This window comes from Pinus tabuliformis, chromosome 8, assembly GCF_031772625.1.
Source record: "Pinus tabuliformis cultivar Carrire ecotype Pingquan chromosome 8, CPIR1, whole genome shotgun sequence".
Taxonomy (NCBI): domain Eukaryota; kingdom Viridiplantae; phylum Streptophyta; class Pinopsida; order Pinales; family Pinaceae; genus Pinus; species Pinus tabuliformis.
Genome location: NC_142294.1, coordinates 1,985,995,568 through 1,986,011,567, shown reverse-complemented (window position 1 = coordinate 1,986,011,567; position 16,000 = coordinate 1,985,995,568). Strand labels below are relative to the sequence as shown.

Below are 16,000 nucleotides of genomic sequence, written 5' to 3'. Positions count from 1 at the left end.
CCTTGCCCTTTCCCTTGCCCTTTCTTGTGTCTGAGTAATGCATTGATGGTATTGTGTGCATACAACATGTAGGGAGGAAAGTGTGTGTGCATGTCACTACAATATCAATATTATAATAATAACAATAATAATCATCTAATTTTAAGATCATGGCCAAGCTAGACACCAAATTGGTGTATGAGACCCCTCCTTTATGGGACAAGGGCATTTCTATTTGTAGCAAATCTCACCTTTGAATTTAAGAAAAAATATGCAATATTTTGTTCTGAATGTAATTATATAGTAAAAGACTGAAGTATAATATGTATGGCAAACTATAAACAATCTTGCAATCCACGTATATGAAGAATAAAATATGGTAGCAAAAACAAAAATGAAGCCCCATAACCTTTTCCATTATATCATGAAATATGGCTTTTAGCCATGTAATTTAAATAAACTTTTACTTCTTCTAACAGCATCTCATAATCGAAAATGCCTAAAGTTATGGGCCAGCAGCTTATTATTCTTCCTCGGCTGTTTTGCTGCCAGTTCACCACTAACACGTAATAACAATATGGCAATGAAATTTCATATACAAAAGCAATGAATGAGACTCTAATAGGTCAAGCCAAACCTTGAACTACACACAAGACACTCTGATCTCTGACTTTGGGAGAAACCCAGAGTTCCCAACTCTTCCAGTGGTGTAAAACTCTAGGTTACTAGAAAATCAGAATTGAGAGAGGTATCAATCCAAGACAAATCTTTTTATCTACAACCCATAAGGTTACCTACTGCTTGGGAAATCTAGATAATCCGTCTTCAGATCCTGGATAACGTAATAAAGAGTCAAGACCACTGATTATGCAGGTGAAAAAGTATTTTATGGTGTAAATATTTGATATATTTATTGTAGTATGTTAATGGTGTAAGTTATTTTGTTTTCTTCATTGCCCTTGGGTTCTTGCACATGCGCACGCTCAATGGTGTGACTTCAACTAGTTCATCCTCTTGGATATATTCAATACAATCATCCAGACTGAAATCCAAAGGTGCATTAAGGACCACTGCAAACATTAAATAAGGTGTTAATATGCAAAATGTATAAAGATGTTTGGAAAACAATTTATTTGATCTGATACAGTTGTCAGTACCTGTCTGTTCCTTGTTTGAACGGACATTTGTTGCAGCCTTCCTCTTGCAAACATTTAGGGACAGGTCACCTGTTCTTTGATGGATACCTACAATTTGACCCTTGTAGACATCTACACCAGGGCCTAAAAACAACTGGCCTCTTTCTTGAGAACTGGATAAGGCATATGAAGTACTTGTTCCTGTCTCAAATGAGACCTGGACATGAAATACTTTTATAAGATACAATCTCAGGAATTATCTAACATTACATCTCAGATACGTGAAATAAACAGACTTTAGAACTAAAATTTGTAATAAATCAAATAAACAATGTACCAGAGAGCCTTGGTCCCTTGTACTGATGTCTCCGGCCCATGGTCCATACTCATCAAAAACAGTGTTTAGAACTGCAGTGCCTCTAGAAGCAGTCAAAATCGCATTTCGAAGACCAAGTAGACCACGAGTTGGTATTTTGTATTTCACCACTGTTGTATTCTCCACACTACATGCAAAAACCAATTGAAATGTTCAATAAAGAGATTTTCCTTGAGACAAGCACGAACCACACTACAACTACTAGATGACTGCCCAAAAATACAACCAGTTCCAGTTCCAAAATGAGGCAAGAAATTCATATCATTTCACAAGGGTTACTTAATTTTCCTCTAAAACATGACAACAGCATCGATACTATATGGCAGAAGAGAATGCACATTAGTACAGACATCCAATAATAATAATCTTCAGAAGACAATAAAGTTGGGTGAGGCCTAATAATATTCCAAGACACTCCAGTGTAAAAAGAAAAAAACTTGAAAAAATGACAAAAGATGATTACTTTTATAACACATTCTTTACATCTATGAAACCTAAAAACTTAAATCCTCTCGAAAAACCAAGAAAATGACTATGGTATTGTATTCCTAATGGACAACAAGTGAACCTTGATTATTAAGATAAAATTATTAGAAAGTACATCCACAAATCATTTATTGATCTAAAATCCATTATTTATTAGTAAATTTAAAAAGAGCTATATCTAACGTTCAACTTATTGTGAACAAGTTCTTGTTGGACTCTTCCCTTAAAGATTTTCACTTTGAACCTACTCAATACCTCGAAGAAAGTAAAGTATCCTACGCACATCGGCTTAAACCAACTTAGCTTGTTGGACATGTGTTACCCCTTTGATGATGGCTGGAAACCAACTCTAGGAGGCCAAACATGTTCCCCCACACACACCACAAGTGGTTCTACACCAGTTGGAGACTAAAACTGGGCTCTTTTCATGGCGGCACCCCATTCCAAACACTAAAGCCACAGCTCGACAGGTGTAGAAGTTGAACTGCAGTACAATCTACCATACATTTATTTTAGACATTTAGAGCAACTAAATTTAACATTTAAATCATGAACTTAAAACTCTCACTCTGCACAGGAATATGGACATGATATTTGGCAGGAACGAAACAGCATTATATGAATTGGACAGTTATGAGGATATTATATTTTTCAGTTAACCTTTAACAGCTTTTCTGGTGAATGCTTTTCCTGAACATTCTTATAGTAGTGAACTATATAATTTATTTTACCGTGGAAATTTTCATATTTTATGAACAATGCTACTGTGGTCCACAGCAAAGGCACCAGAGGTTTTCACAGCCTTACAATTCCCATTTGTAGCATCAAGTATATGGCTATGGGAATGGCTAGCTCTATTGTCTCCATCATTACCAGTATAGGTCTACACTTTTCCGTGTATCCCATTGATCTTGCACAGATAAAATACTGCCACGTTCACATATACAACACTCACTCCCAAAGACATACCATTTGCTTGTATTTTCAATATATTATATAACAAAGAAACCAGAAACTTCAATCCATATCGCAATCATAGCATCATCTCTGAACCAGCCAAACTAGCCCATAAAATTCAGACTAAACTTAAGGTAGAAATATCTACCATATGAACTGAAGACTATGTGAAGCAGGAAAAGGTTATCATAGGAGACGATGCTACTAAACAAGTCACAAACACTATCAAAAGGAGAGAACATGGAAAGAGACAATCTCAAAAACTACGTAAACGCACCAACCAGATTGGAGAGGGCATCCTATCATCTACTGACTGAAGCAGAAGAACCCATTGGCATCCATTTGTGGCCCATGATTACTTTTAATGATGGGCACAACAAGCCAAACAAATGATTGGCAGTTACTCCAGAAAAGTCATTGTCATTTTCTTTTCTATTCATGCCAATAAATCCCACTCATTTCATACCATGGGGCAGGTCTTCACCCTATGCCCATCTGTCCAGTAAAATTCAAAACATGTCTACAACAGATCATAAGATACATTACTTGCAGTTAGGATGGAGTACCATTATAAAAATGTCAAAGGGAGCTTACCATTTCAATGAATGCAGGGTTTTGTTATTGCCCCCACCAAGTTTCAATTTGTCTAAGTGGCATATTGATATTTGCTCCTCCTGGGCTGACGTTCCACCACAAGGGGGGCTCTTGATTAGCAGAATCCGTGACAATAACTGTGACATAGCATCCTACCTTTTGATAGGTGGTGGATGCTAAGCAATCAAAACATTGTAATGGAGACTTGGGGAGTCTTGTACTTCCTTTCAGGTTTACCTGGTAAATGTTGTATGTATTGCTATCCACAATTTTGTCAATAGTCCGAGAAAGCAGTGTACAAGGAAGTCGAGAAATTTTTTCAAAGATCAAAGTCCAGCATGAAGTTATCATTGTAAACCCAATTTATGCAAGGTCTATTGTAAATGATGCTAGTATGACCATTTAATTATGTAACAACACCTAGGTAAGTCTCTAATTTTGGCAAAGGATTTCATTCTAGGAAATTTTTTAACCTCCCTAAATTATGTATGTTTGTAAACACGCCTAATCAGCAAAGTTTTTCTTCCAGCTATAACCCCAAAGTTAAGGTGGAATTCGTTGACAAGGTCTTAGGTGAGTCCTAGTGTTATATCGAATCTATTGTAAAAGTGTGTTTAGGAATACTTTTAGTGCATGGTCCTGTTGACCACTCCATGTCAACTACCCCAGCATTACTTACAGTTAGGATGGAATACCATTATAAAAATTTCAAAGAGAGCTTACCATTTCAATGAATGCAGGGTGTTGTTATTGCCCCCACCAAGTTTCAATTTGTCTAAGTGGCATATTGATATTTGCTAATCCTGGGTTGACATTCCACCACAAGGGGGGCTCTTGACTAGCAGAATCCACGACAAAAACTGTGACATAGCATCCTACCTTTTGATAGGTGGTGGATGCTCAGCAATCAAAATATTGTAATGGAGACTTGGGGAGTCTTGTACTTCCTTTCAGGTTTACTAGTAAATGTTGTATGTATTGTTGTCCACAATTTTGTCAACAACCCGAGAAAGCAGTGTACAAGGAAGTCGAGAAATGTTTTCAGAGATCAAAGTCCAGCATGAAGTTATCATTGTAAACCCAATTTATGCAAGGTCTATTGTAAATGATGCTAGTATGACCATTTAATTATGTAACAACACCTAGGTAAGTCTCTGATTTTGGCAAAGGATTTCATTCTAGGGAATTTTTTAACCTCCCTAAATTATGTATGTTTGTAAACACGCCTAATCGGCGAAGTTTTTCTTCCAGCTATAACCCCAAATCTAGGGTGGAATTCGTCGACAAGGTCTTAGGTGACTTACTAGTGTTATATCGAATCTATTGTAGAAGTGTGTTTAAGAATAATTTTAGTGCATGGTCCTGTTGACCACTCCATGTACATTTTTTCACGCAAGGACTTCCATCATGTCCAAGCACTCAGATGATCCACAGATTCATCATTATCAGTTATATGTACACTGGAGTTTTGTAAACCCATTCTACATTTTGTAATGTAAATGATCCTAGTAAGACAAATGTATGTCACAACCCAGGTAAATTTATTTTTCTGATGATGATTTCTATCCTAAGAAGTTTTGTGTTTCACTAATTCATGTGTGTTTCTAAACACGGATGATCAGCAGAGTTTTTCCCTCCAGCCTCACCCCAAAGCTAGGGTGGATTTTGTCATCAGGATCTTAGATGAGTCTTAGTGTTATTTATCAAGTCTCTGTAAAAGTGATTTGGGAATAATTCTAGCTATTTGGTTAGATTATTTTATTACAAGTCACTTAGTCTACTAGATCATATTTTGAGTTGCAGAAATGGGTAACTTATAGAGGGTCTATAACGAACGGGTGTTCCCCCTTCATGGGTTAGAATGTAATATTTCATGTAAATAATATTTTAGCTATAATGCTAAAGTATTAGAGGGTTGGAAAAATTAGTAATCCCCTCATCAGTCAAATAATTAAATTTTCTGGCTAAAATAAATTAAAAATGCTAAGCCGGAAATATAATTAATTTCGGTACTAGGAAAAATTAAAATCTCCAACATTTCAAATTCGTGGGTTTTAAAGTTTTATATTTTTGGAGGTCTCCGGCCAAGGGAATTCTCAAGATATTTTGGACCCTTGGGCCTTAGAAGTTAAGTCAAAGTCAATTTTTTGAGGTAATTAACTCAAAATAATCATTTTTTAGCTATCTAAAAAGAAATTAAAAGTAAAATTCGATCTTCCTCAAAAAGGTAACTTAATTTCGACAAGTATGATTAAAAGATCATTCGATTTTCATCAACAGTCAAGATTACTATGATGGGTATCAAGCCATCTAGATGTTGGAAAATTTATCTATAAATTAGAAGTCTCTCTCTATTATTTGGATTTGATCATTGAATCGTGTACAATCAAATCTAAGTGTGCAAAAGTTATTATTCAGGATTTGGGCGTTTGGGGAAGTCCTTAGCTGGACCAACTAACTCTCAGATTACAAAATCTAAAGAGCCTATTGTTTTTAATTTCTAAAGTCATCTTACAAAATATTTTATTTGCAGGGTTTTTTGGGCTTGTGCCTCTTTAAAATTTCCAGTTTATTTACAAATTCGTGCAAATTGTTTATATCTGGCTAATAGAAGGCTTTGATCTGCAAATCTGGGAGCGGAGTTGGACTCATACTCCTCAAATCTGCTACATCTGTAGAATATTATTGTAGATTTGTAAATTTCATTTTTTTAATTCATTAGGGTTTTGGGTATTTCACATTTTGTATATATATGTTTTGGAGTTTTTTATCTTTTGTTTGTGCAAGAACAAATCTGAAGATTGCCAATGATTTTTGTGAATTTTGGAGACAGGTCTAAGCCCTGGAGGGCAAGATCTTATCTCCATTTTATTTGCAGGTCAAGGAAAATTTTCAAAAAGGAAACTCGTAAGGTTTCAATCTAGGCCCTGCAAATCTTGCGAAAGATCGTGGGCAAATATTTTTTAGGGCCTAGAGGCCCTGCATTGGCCATCTCTAGCTCTCGTCCCCCTTTCTTTCCTCTCGGTCCTCACCTCCTTATTTCTCCGAGCTCGTTTCCTTCCCCTCTATCCTCTCAGCCTAACTCACCACCTCCCCTGCTCCTCCTTTCTTCCTCTCGACCTAGCTCACAGCCTCCCCTGCTCCTCCTGTCTCCCTCTCGGCCTAGCTCACGACCTCCCTTATCCCTCCAGCTCCTACCCTCGACTCCCCTGCACCTTCTTTCTCCCTCTCCCTCACGGCATCTTCCCCTCGGCCTCCCTCCTTACAGCCTCCCTCACCTTCCATTCGGCCTCCCTCCTTACGGCCTTATCCCCTCGGCTCTAGCCTCCTTTCCTCCCTCAACCCTCAGACCCCTACCTCCTCGGCCCTCACCCTCAAGCCTTCAACCCTAGGCTCCCTCTCGGCCTCCTTCCCTGCACTGACCATCTCCAGCTCTCGGCCTCAAGGGTTGTCCTTATCGACCCTCATCCTTGCAGCCTTTCTTCTTTCACCCTCTTTCACAAAAAAAAAATTTCACTAATTTTTTCCCTAAAATTTCTCAAACAAAATTCTGAGTTGGCATCTGGATCTGAAGATCTTCAGTGATTTGGGCAGCTTATCTCCGAGTATCTTCAAGCCCCTAAGGGCTGACTGGTGCACATCCTCTAAACCCTTACCCCATTTCATTGATCTATTTGAGAGCAAGACTAATACTGGCATAGAGTTTCAGTTAGTTGAAGTTTGACAACAAATTTAGTTTGCATCTTTTATTCCAATACATTTCAGGATTAGAATTATCTTAAAAAACTTTTGCATGCTAATTGACAAATTTCTAAATATTATTTCATTGCTTTTTCAATAATTTATTTATGAGTTTTAAGATCAAATGCATCACTTGATTGGAAATAGTTAAACCCAAAAATTTTCTGAATTGTTAGTTATCAATTTGTCATGTGAAGTTTTTGTTGTTACACATAGAAAAAAAATCTGAATCTTGAATGGTTATACGATTACTGGTTTAAGATAAATTGTTGGCATTGTCATTTGTTTTAAGAGCAGATTACTGTAACTGATATTTCATACTTTTGTTGTGATATGAGTTTAAACACTTAATTTAATTCCTGAAGTGCATTTGTTTTTACATGCTCATTCAAGTAGGACTAATTTAGTTTTACTTATGCATCTAATGATCTCTGATTGAGTACCTCATACAAATGGATTTTTGAATATAAAGTGTTTTATTTCCAACATTTTACATTGGTTTCCTATTGTGTTTTCAGTAATTACTTGTGCAGACTTCATATTTTACATTGTTGGTATAAGTATTTGTTTTCACATTAAGATCATTTTTCTGAGCCTTAAGTTAAAAACATTCACGACATACTTCAGAATAACTCATATTTTAGGCCCTCCTTTCGCCATCACATCATTTCACTTTGCATTTGCATACTAAGCTAGTACTTTCACATTAAAATTTTACTTCCAAGCATAAGCTTGGTCGATAGAAGCATTGAGGGATCAAACTTAGAACATGCATTTAACTAAAATTAACCAAGTCCCTGCATTTCACACAGTTTTAAGTTTTGCATTTGCATATAAGATAGTCGAATCATTTAGCAATAGTTTCCCATCCATTACTTGGCCTTTATTTCCTTCGCAAGATAGTTGACTCCACAAGGCACTGGTATCATTTTCCTCAAATCAAATTGAATCCTTCAAAATATTGCGCAATCTAAACAAGTATTGGTTGTTTAACTGTGTCTCTCAGATTAGTTGGTTCCCAACTAATCTTCCCTCATTCCATTTCCATAGGGTCTACCCCCCTTAGTTTGTTATTGGGAGACAACTCAAACAGAGAGATTGGGGATCAGGGTGACAACCCCTGATCTGAGTCGTTGTCGCGGTGCCTACACATTCTATGAGACAACAGGTACCTCGCAATCAGAAACCATGGCTAAGCTATTTTATTATAAACGCACTTGGTTTCATACTAGATCATATTGTGTCGCAAAATTGGGTAATGTCTTGAGGGTCTGGTCTAATGTGTATTTCCCTTTCTAAGGGTTGAATTAAATTGTAATATCTTGATGTAAAAAATATTTTAGTGCATGGTCCCTCATAATTAGACACCATGCCTAAAATATTTGAGGGTGGAAAAATAATTAAATCCCCTCTAAAGTCAATCAATTAATTTTTCTGGCAAAATAAAATAAAAATCTTAAGCTAGAAAATTGATTAATTTAAAGTCAAAAATAATTATAAAGAAATTAATTTCTATCCAATTGGAAAATAATCAAAAATTCATCAGTCAAAAAGAAATTAATTTTTGGAGATCCTCCACCAAGAGAAAATAGATATTTTAAGAAAATTTGAGCCCTTGGACCGTGGTGGTTAAATCAAAGTCAAAATTTTGAGGAAATTAATCCAAAATATTAGTTTTTAAATTAATAAAAAATGGTGTTTAAGGGAAATTCGAATTTTTCCTCAAAAATAAAAATTCGACAGTGGAGATTAAAAAATGATCAAGTTATTTTTGACAGTCGAGATTTTTTGACGAGAATCAAGCCAACTAGCCATTATTTTCCACTTGGAGGGGTTTTCTCTATATAAAGAAGCTATTGAGCTTCTATTTCCCATCTTTAGATGAGGTAATTTTGTAACGCTTGTACTGAGTTGTTGCTCTGTTGGAAACATTTTTTATCATAATAGAAAGACTTTGGGGTTCAGTTCATGGTGTTCTTCTATCTGTTGATCTGTGGTATGTGTTGGTTATGTGTTTATCCTATATTGTGCTAAATATTTTTTCAACTGTTATTTCATTTGTCGGTGATAAGAACATTTTATTGGTACGAGTTATCTTAGGTGATCTAATTCACTATATGAATTAACAGTTTATCTTGAGAATTTATAGAGATTTACAAGTATGCTAGCCCTTGGGCTCCAAGTTCACAAACTGTGGGGAAGAGCTAACCTTGTTTGGGCTCTAAGCTTTCATTGTGGTGAATTATTTTGCAGGAGGGTTTTGGCTGGTCTATCTTTCGAAATTATTCATCCATGCAATTTATTTAAAAATCTTCTCAAAAACTTTTATTTGTTCTTGAGCTAAAGATTTAACATGCTAATGAGAGCTAAAAAATTATTTTGTAAGTATTGTACATTTGTAAAATTATTTTCTAACCCTCGTTTTATTTTGTAGCACTTGGGGTTTTTGGAGTTTTTTAAATTTTTATATATATTTGGGGGTTTTGGAATTATTTCATTCATTTGTGCAGGTGAATCTTCAAATTCTCAAGGAAAATTGTTGGAGTTTTGAGGCAAATCTAGGCCTAGGAAGGCAAGATTTAGCCTATAATCTTCATCGAAGCTCAACATCCAGCGAACAAAGGAAGAGACTGGTCGTAAGGAAGCAATTTTTTGGCGATTTTATGGCAATGTTTGTGATTGCAAGGTTCCAAAAAAAATTAAGGCTTCTAAGGCCTAGCTGTGGTCTTTTCTCCCTCTGTGTCAGGCTTTTTCTCCTTGTTTGGGTGAGTCATAGGCCATTGTGGTTTTGTTCCCTCAGGCCGCAAGCCCTTAGGGCCTTGATCCCTTGTCATCAACCCTCCTAAGGCTCTCGACGACCCTTTTTAGGGCCTTAGCCCCTAGCCGCAGCCCCTTGTGGGGCCTCTCTGCCCTTGTCACAACCCTTAGAGGGATTTTCCCCTAGTTGCGGGCCATTTCAGGCCTTGTCGTGACCCTAGAAGGGCCTCTAATCCTCTCGGGCCCCCTCTTTGGCATCTTTTCCCTTCTGGCAGCCCTATTGGGCTTGTTTCCCCTAGTCATGGCTTCTTCTAACCTCTCTTGGCCTATCGTTGCCCTTCCTTGGCCTTTCTAGCCTCATCGTTGGCCCTTGTAGCCCCTCTTCTAGCCCTAGCCTATCCTTCTAGCCCTCATTTGGCCATTCTTCAGTCATTGGGTTGGTTTGCATTGCCATTTTATCTCTAACTAGTAACATCTTGTTTTGCAGCGATTTTGGAGCTAACTTGGTGGTTGCAGGTAGTCAAGTTCATTGGAAGCCTTTCTAGTCACAAACAAGGCCATTTGGCCTCTTGGTTTGCCCTCTAATCCCTCTTTGTCATCACAGTTTTCAATTATAATTCTGAAGTATTTTATGACAGCAGTGTATTCAGGGCATAACACATCTAAAATAATCCTAAATTCACTAATCATTCACTTAAGGCATTAAAAAATTAGTCTTGTGGTCGAATTGATTGCATATAAGAGAAGTTTTGTGGACTGTTGGGTAAATTCAAGGTCTGATATGCTTGCTACAACCATCTAAAATCATCTACAGCAGTGGTAAAATAACATAACAGTGGCATAATAAGTTACTTGCAAGCATATTTCATCATTGGTAAGTCATTGGCATTAGTTGGAATTGCATTATTTGGCATATCTTGTCATTTTTTTTTAAGGTTGTAGCATTAATTTTAAATCTGATATGCACTGCATAAGGTCTGATATAAGCATAGCTGTGGCGTGAAAAGTTGTTGACAATCATCTCTTTTCACTTGGCATTCTTGTCATTTTTTTTTAAGGTTGTAGTGTTAATTTTAAATCTGATATGCACTGCATAAGGTCTGATATAAGCATAGCTGCAGTGTGAAAAGTTGTTGACAATCATCTCTTTTCACTTGGCATTCGTTCCTTGCATCCTTGTGTATCTTGGATAAGTGTTTTCTAGTGTGTTTGGGTGTTTTTCTTACTACTACAATTATTGGTCTCTTGATTGCTCCATCTTGCATCTCATTGCATTTTTGCATTGCTTACATTCACTTGCACATTGCATGCATTGCATTCTTGCATAAGCATTTCATAATTCACATTTTAATCTAATTGGCAAATCTAAATGAGAACATAAGTGCTCTAACAGGCTGTTGAATTGTTGAATTGTTGATTGTTGGATAAGATTAGTTTATTGCTCTAAAGGATAATATTTTCTTTTTCTTATTGATAGCTAGCATTGTTGTGACATTGAAATATCTCTACTTGTCATTGCTATCATTGAAATTGGATATTGGATAAGTGGCTATATTGTTATTGGATTTCTTGTGGATCTATCTTGGTGATATGCATACTAACATTGTGTATTGCAAGTGAGCTTCACATCTAAGTTTGTAATCTTGCTAATCAAATCACTCTTAAAGCACTTAATTGATAATCATAATTGTGATAAGCGTAATCTTGAAGTAATCTTAAGAAGTTGCTAATTGTGTTTCAAGATTTTCATTATCTAATTGGCATTGTTGAAAGAAGCATTAAATTTGTTTATTTATGGTCATTTCATGAGCAATTAATCTTGAGAACATTTTTGGCACTATCTATCTAGTTCATTGAGAACTTTCTTGTGGTGAAGATCATCATTATACATTGTTAAATACTTCATTGTTTTAAATTGAATATCATTGTAAGTTGTCTCTAAGTACTTAAGATCTTTTAAAACTTCACCTAAAGATAACCACTCATATTTTGCACTTACATTCTAGGATTAGCCTTGCACTAATTAATTTACCTCCAAGCATAAGCTTGGTTGATAGAAAAATAGGACCACCTTTCTCACCCAGCTTGTGAAGCCTAGACCCTCTTTTGTGGTTAACACGGTGACTTTGCAGTCGTCAGAGCCACAGTCTCTGCAACACCGGAGGCATCAAGTGGTTAGAACTCTAGGGGAGGTATTGTTAATATAGCCTTTGCTATCTTCCCCTGGGTTTCTCTCTCACAACCTACACTAGAGACTAGCTTCAAAATAGTTGAGAGGAAGGATTCACCTAGTTAGGCATCTAATTTAAAATAAACCAAGATCTTGCATTTCACTTAGATTTTAGGTGTTGCATTTTCATATAGGATAGTGAAGCATCCTAAAGCAACAACTATTCACCTGATGGCTTAGTAGATAATTCACATAAAGCAAGTATTTTGACTCCATTTAAAGCACTGGTCTTTCAAAGTAATTTAATCAAATCATTAAACTTGTTAAATTAACCAAGTTGCTATGCCATTCAGTTGTGTCTCCCGGACTTGTTAGTTGCCGACAGGTTTTTCATCTTCACATCCATAGAGACTACCCCCCATAGTTTGTTGTTGGGAGACAGCTAGAACGGAGAGGACACGGATCAGAGTGACAGCCCCCACCCTAATCGTTGTCGCATATTCCCTGTACAATTTGAGTGAAAACATGTACATCATACATAACTGAGCTTCTTATTGAGCCAAATCTTGTGTTGTTACTGATGTGATTTTTATGTTCTCATTGATGCTTTGTATGTTGAATGAACTAATCAATTGTGAAAAGGAATGAAATACTGATTCACCCCCCTCCCAGTATTTCTAACAAATTCTCTAGACAACACTTATTATATCTTACATCAAAAATTACATAGAAAATCTCGTCTAGCAGGAAATTTTAACAATTAAAAATTGACCCTTAGACTTACCCAAATTTCGCAAAACTTTAGAGATGATCTGGTATGGTAATATACATTGACACTAGACACTAGGATTCACTTAAGAGTCAAGACTCTACCATCAAGTCGCACTCTAGCTTTGGGATAAATCTGGGAGAAAAACTTCACTAATTATGTGTGTTAAAAAACACAAATAATGAGCTAAGGAAAAAACTTATAATATCCTCGTAGGGGTGGTGAATCTACACAACAGACTGTTGAGAAGAAGAAGAGGAATGCTTTGGAATTTCTGGAATTTTGATTGTTCTGAATATGTTGGAATGCTTTGAGGTGTACTCTGGGCATGGAGTCTTTGACATATCTTCAAATGGACTTTCAATGGTCAACAGTACCCATTCTTGTGACAAATGAAGCACTTGATTTTAGTATTTTACTCAAGTCCTTCTTGCCCAACTGTGAGGTTGACCCTTCATCGATGTGTTTGGTGGAACCCTTTTCTTTGCCTTTCTTGACTTGACCCATGAAGGCTAGGTTCTCCTCTCCACCTCCTTACTAACTAGCCTTAGACTCTTCTCAAGCCTCTTCCTAGATGCATCATCCAAAAGTGTCACCCAATTGGGAAGCTGCTCCCGAGCACAAACCCTTTTGAGAAATAGTTCCCAAGACTTGGTGAACCCATTCAATGCCATGTTTACTAGTTCTACCTTCTCCACCTTTTCTTCAACTGCTGCAAGTTGGTCACACACTTGGTTGATCTTCATGAAGTAGATGGTCATGTTGTCCAATCTTAGCATCTAGATGGATCTTAATTTATTCTTTAAGATCATCTTCTGGTTCACATTGTTTCTCTGGAACAAATCCAGAGCTTTGAACATTCCCTTGGTTGTCTTTTTTCTACCAAGTGAGGAATCAAATGGTCCTTTATAGCAACCATGATGACTCTAGGATTTAATATCCTTCTTCTCATGAACTACCAAAAGTGTTGGATCTATTGGTGGTTGAATCTCATTATAAACAAATTTCCCAAAGATCATCTCCTTCAACAACGATGTAACCCTTGCTTTCTAGGGTAGGAAGTTAGAAACCCCATCCAACATGTCCTAAAACCTGAGACGTAGTTGCCATTTCCATATTTGAACAAATAAAATTGTCTTGTGCTAAAACCTTCTAACAGCCACAAGAAAATTATTGTTGGTTTCTGCTGTGCAAATTCAAAATCGGCCTCCTCCTCTTCAGAAATGCTTTGATACCATGTTAATTTTGTAACTCCAGTAGATGAAAATTTGTTTTCGAGCAATTTTCCTTATTGTTCTAATTCAATTTTTCATCTTGTTGGACAAAATGTACCATTGGGATTTTAACTACAAATAAAAATTGGGTTTTCAGTGGAAGCATAAATTCAATCAGCCAATTTCATCAACAAACAAACATAAAAATTGTCTTTCAATTTTTTTTCACTTCTAAAAATCTTTAGCATACAAAGGTTTTCCCAACAAGGAAAATAAAGGGTGACTGAGGAAAAATCACACAGCAAAACCTAAAAACTTCCAGCTAAGAAATTTTTCTTCAGCCCTCAATAATACAGCCACACACTCTGTTGTATGAGCCTGTTTCCACCTGCCCACATGCTAATATAGCCTGCACATGCATGTGTGGGAATTTCTGAGTAGTTTTCTCTGCCCACCCGCACACGTGTAGGAATTTCTGACCAGTTTTCTCTAACTACCCGCGCATGTGCAATTCCACATGAGCTCGTACAACCTTTCTGTCGCACACATGTTGAAAATATTAGCAAGAAAAGGGTTCCTTGATTTGTACCTTAATCATAGGAGCCAGAACGAGTTCCTTCTTGTGCATGCTCGAGTTCCTAAAAATTAGGAGATTCCCTATAAATTAGGACGAGTTCCTATAATTTAGCAATCAGCCACTAAAAATTAGGGCCAGTTAGGATGCAGTTAACTGATGTGTTGAAACTTGAAATTGAAAATCGAGTTCTTGATTTTCTAGTGTGAGTTGATTGAGGAAAAACACAAGTGATTGAATTTCAAGTGGTTGACTTGAAATAGGACGAGTTTCATAAGCAGTTAACTCATGCTAACTCAATCAATCACAAAACCATTCCTTAATTAGAAAACTCTCTAAATTTAACCATTCGAATTGGTTTTAAAAGGAGAAACGAAGGCACAAGTTTAATTGTTGTTTTGGTGAGCACAAGTTGGTGAGACCAATTAATAGGAAGCACAAGTTTGTGCATGGAGCTTGTGAGAGGAAGAGTGTGCAAGAGAAGCTTGTACACAGATTCGTAGAGGGCAGTAGAGATCAACAATCTTGCAAGGGTTTCAAGCTTAGAACAAGCAGGAAAGACAAGTGTGTCTTTCAGATTGAAACAGTTGTATTTTGTAAGAGATCTATTGGTCAGTTCTTCTAAAAATAAAATTCTCAAACAAGTAGAGGGTGTTCCCGGTTGGGTTCCCTAGATAATTCTGCGTTTTTGAGTTGTGTGACTGTGCTTTTTATTTATGTTCCTATTCCACTGCATCTAGTAGAGGAGAGAAATTTTGTGTTTATGTGAGAAGAAATTTTATTACAGATTGCTCATATTAGCAAATCAGAATTTCATGGATTTTCTACAACACGTGGTCTGTACTTCCCTTTTCATGTTGTTCCAAACCTGCCCGAGCTGATTTCTACCCCTGCAAACGTTGTACAGCTTCCTAGGATCGATTTACAACTCACATGTGTCTATGCTGCAAAATCAGCTGCTGAATATTCCTCTAACTTGTTGCTCCTTGTTTTCTCCCTTTGGTTATTGCACACTTGAGCGAATGTCCTTCTCCACTCATTGTTGAGAGTCTCACCTGTCTCACAGTATCTTGTGCTCAATAATGTGTCTTCTCCCTTAGCCCAACCTTCTTTTTATAAGTTTGAGTTATGACTAAATCATCAACCCTAATCTCCAAAGTGATTGATGGTTGAGATTAAATCTCAACTTCACTTGAGATCAACAGTTGTGATTTATCTAATTCACTAATGCAAATAACCTTTGCATT

At 36.7% G+C, this 16,000-nt stretch overlaps 1 protein-coding gene across 2 annotated transcripts in view; it reads right to left on the bottom strand.

Annotated features, from left to right (window-relative positions):
• Window positions 1–356: 356 nt before the first annotated feature.
• Window positions 357–16,000, bottom strand: part of SVR3 (elongation factor family protein) — a 71,188-nt gene continuing 55,544 nt past the window's right edge. The window contains exons 12-14 of one of the 2 annotated variants that reach the window (XM_089374842.1): window positions 1,453–1,618; window positions 1,137–1,332; window positions 357–1,049 (exon numbers count right to left, since the gene is read on the bottom strand). In XM_089374842.1, coding sequence (XP_089230968.1) covers window positions 916–1,049; window positions 1,137–1,332; window positions 1,453–1,618 — 496 coding nt within the window. In that variant the 3' untranslated portion in view covers window positions 357–915. Of the gene's footprint in view, window positions 1,333–1,452; window positions 1,619–16,000 lie in introns of both variants that reach the window. The other variant, XM_089374841.1, reaches the window with a different exon arrangement.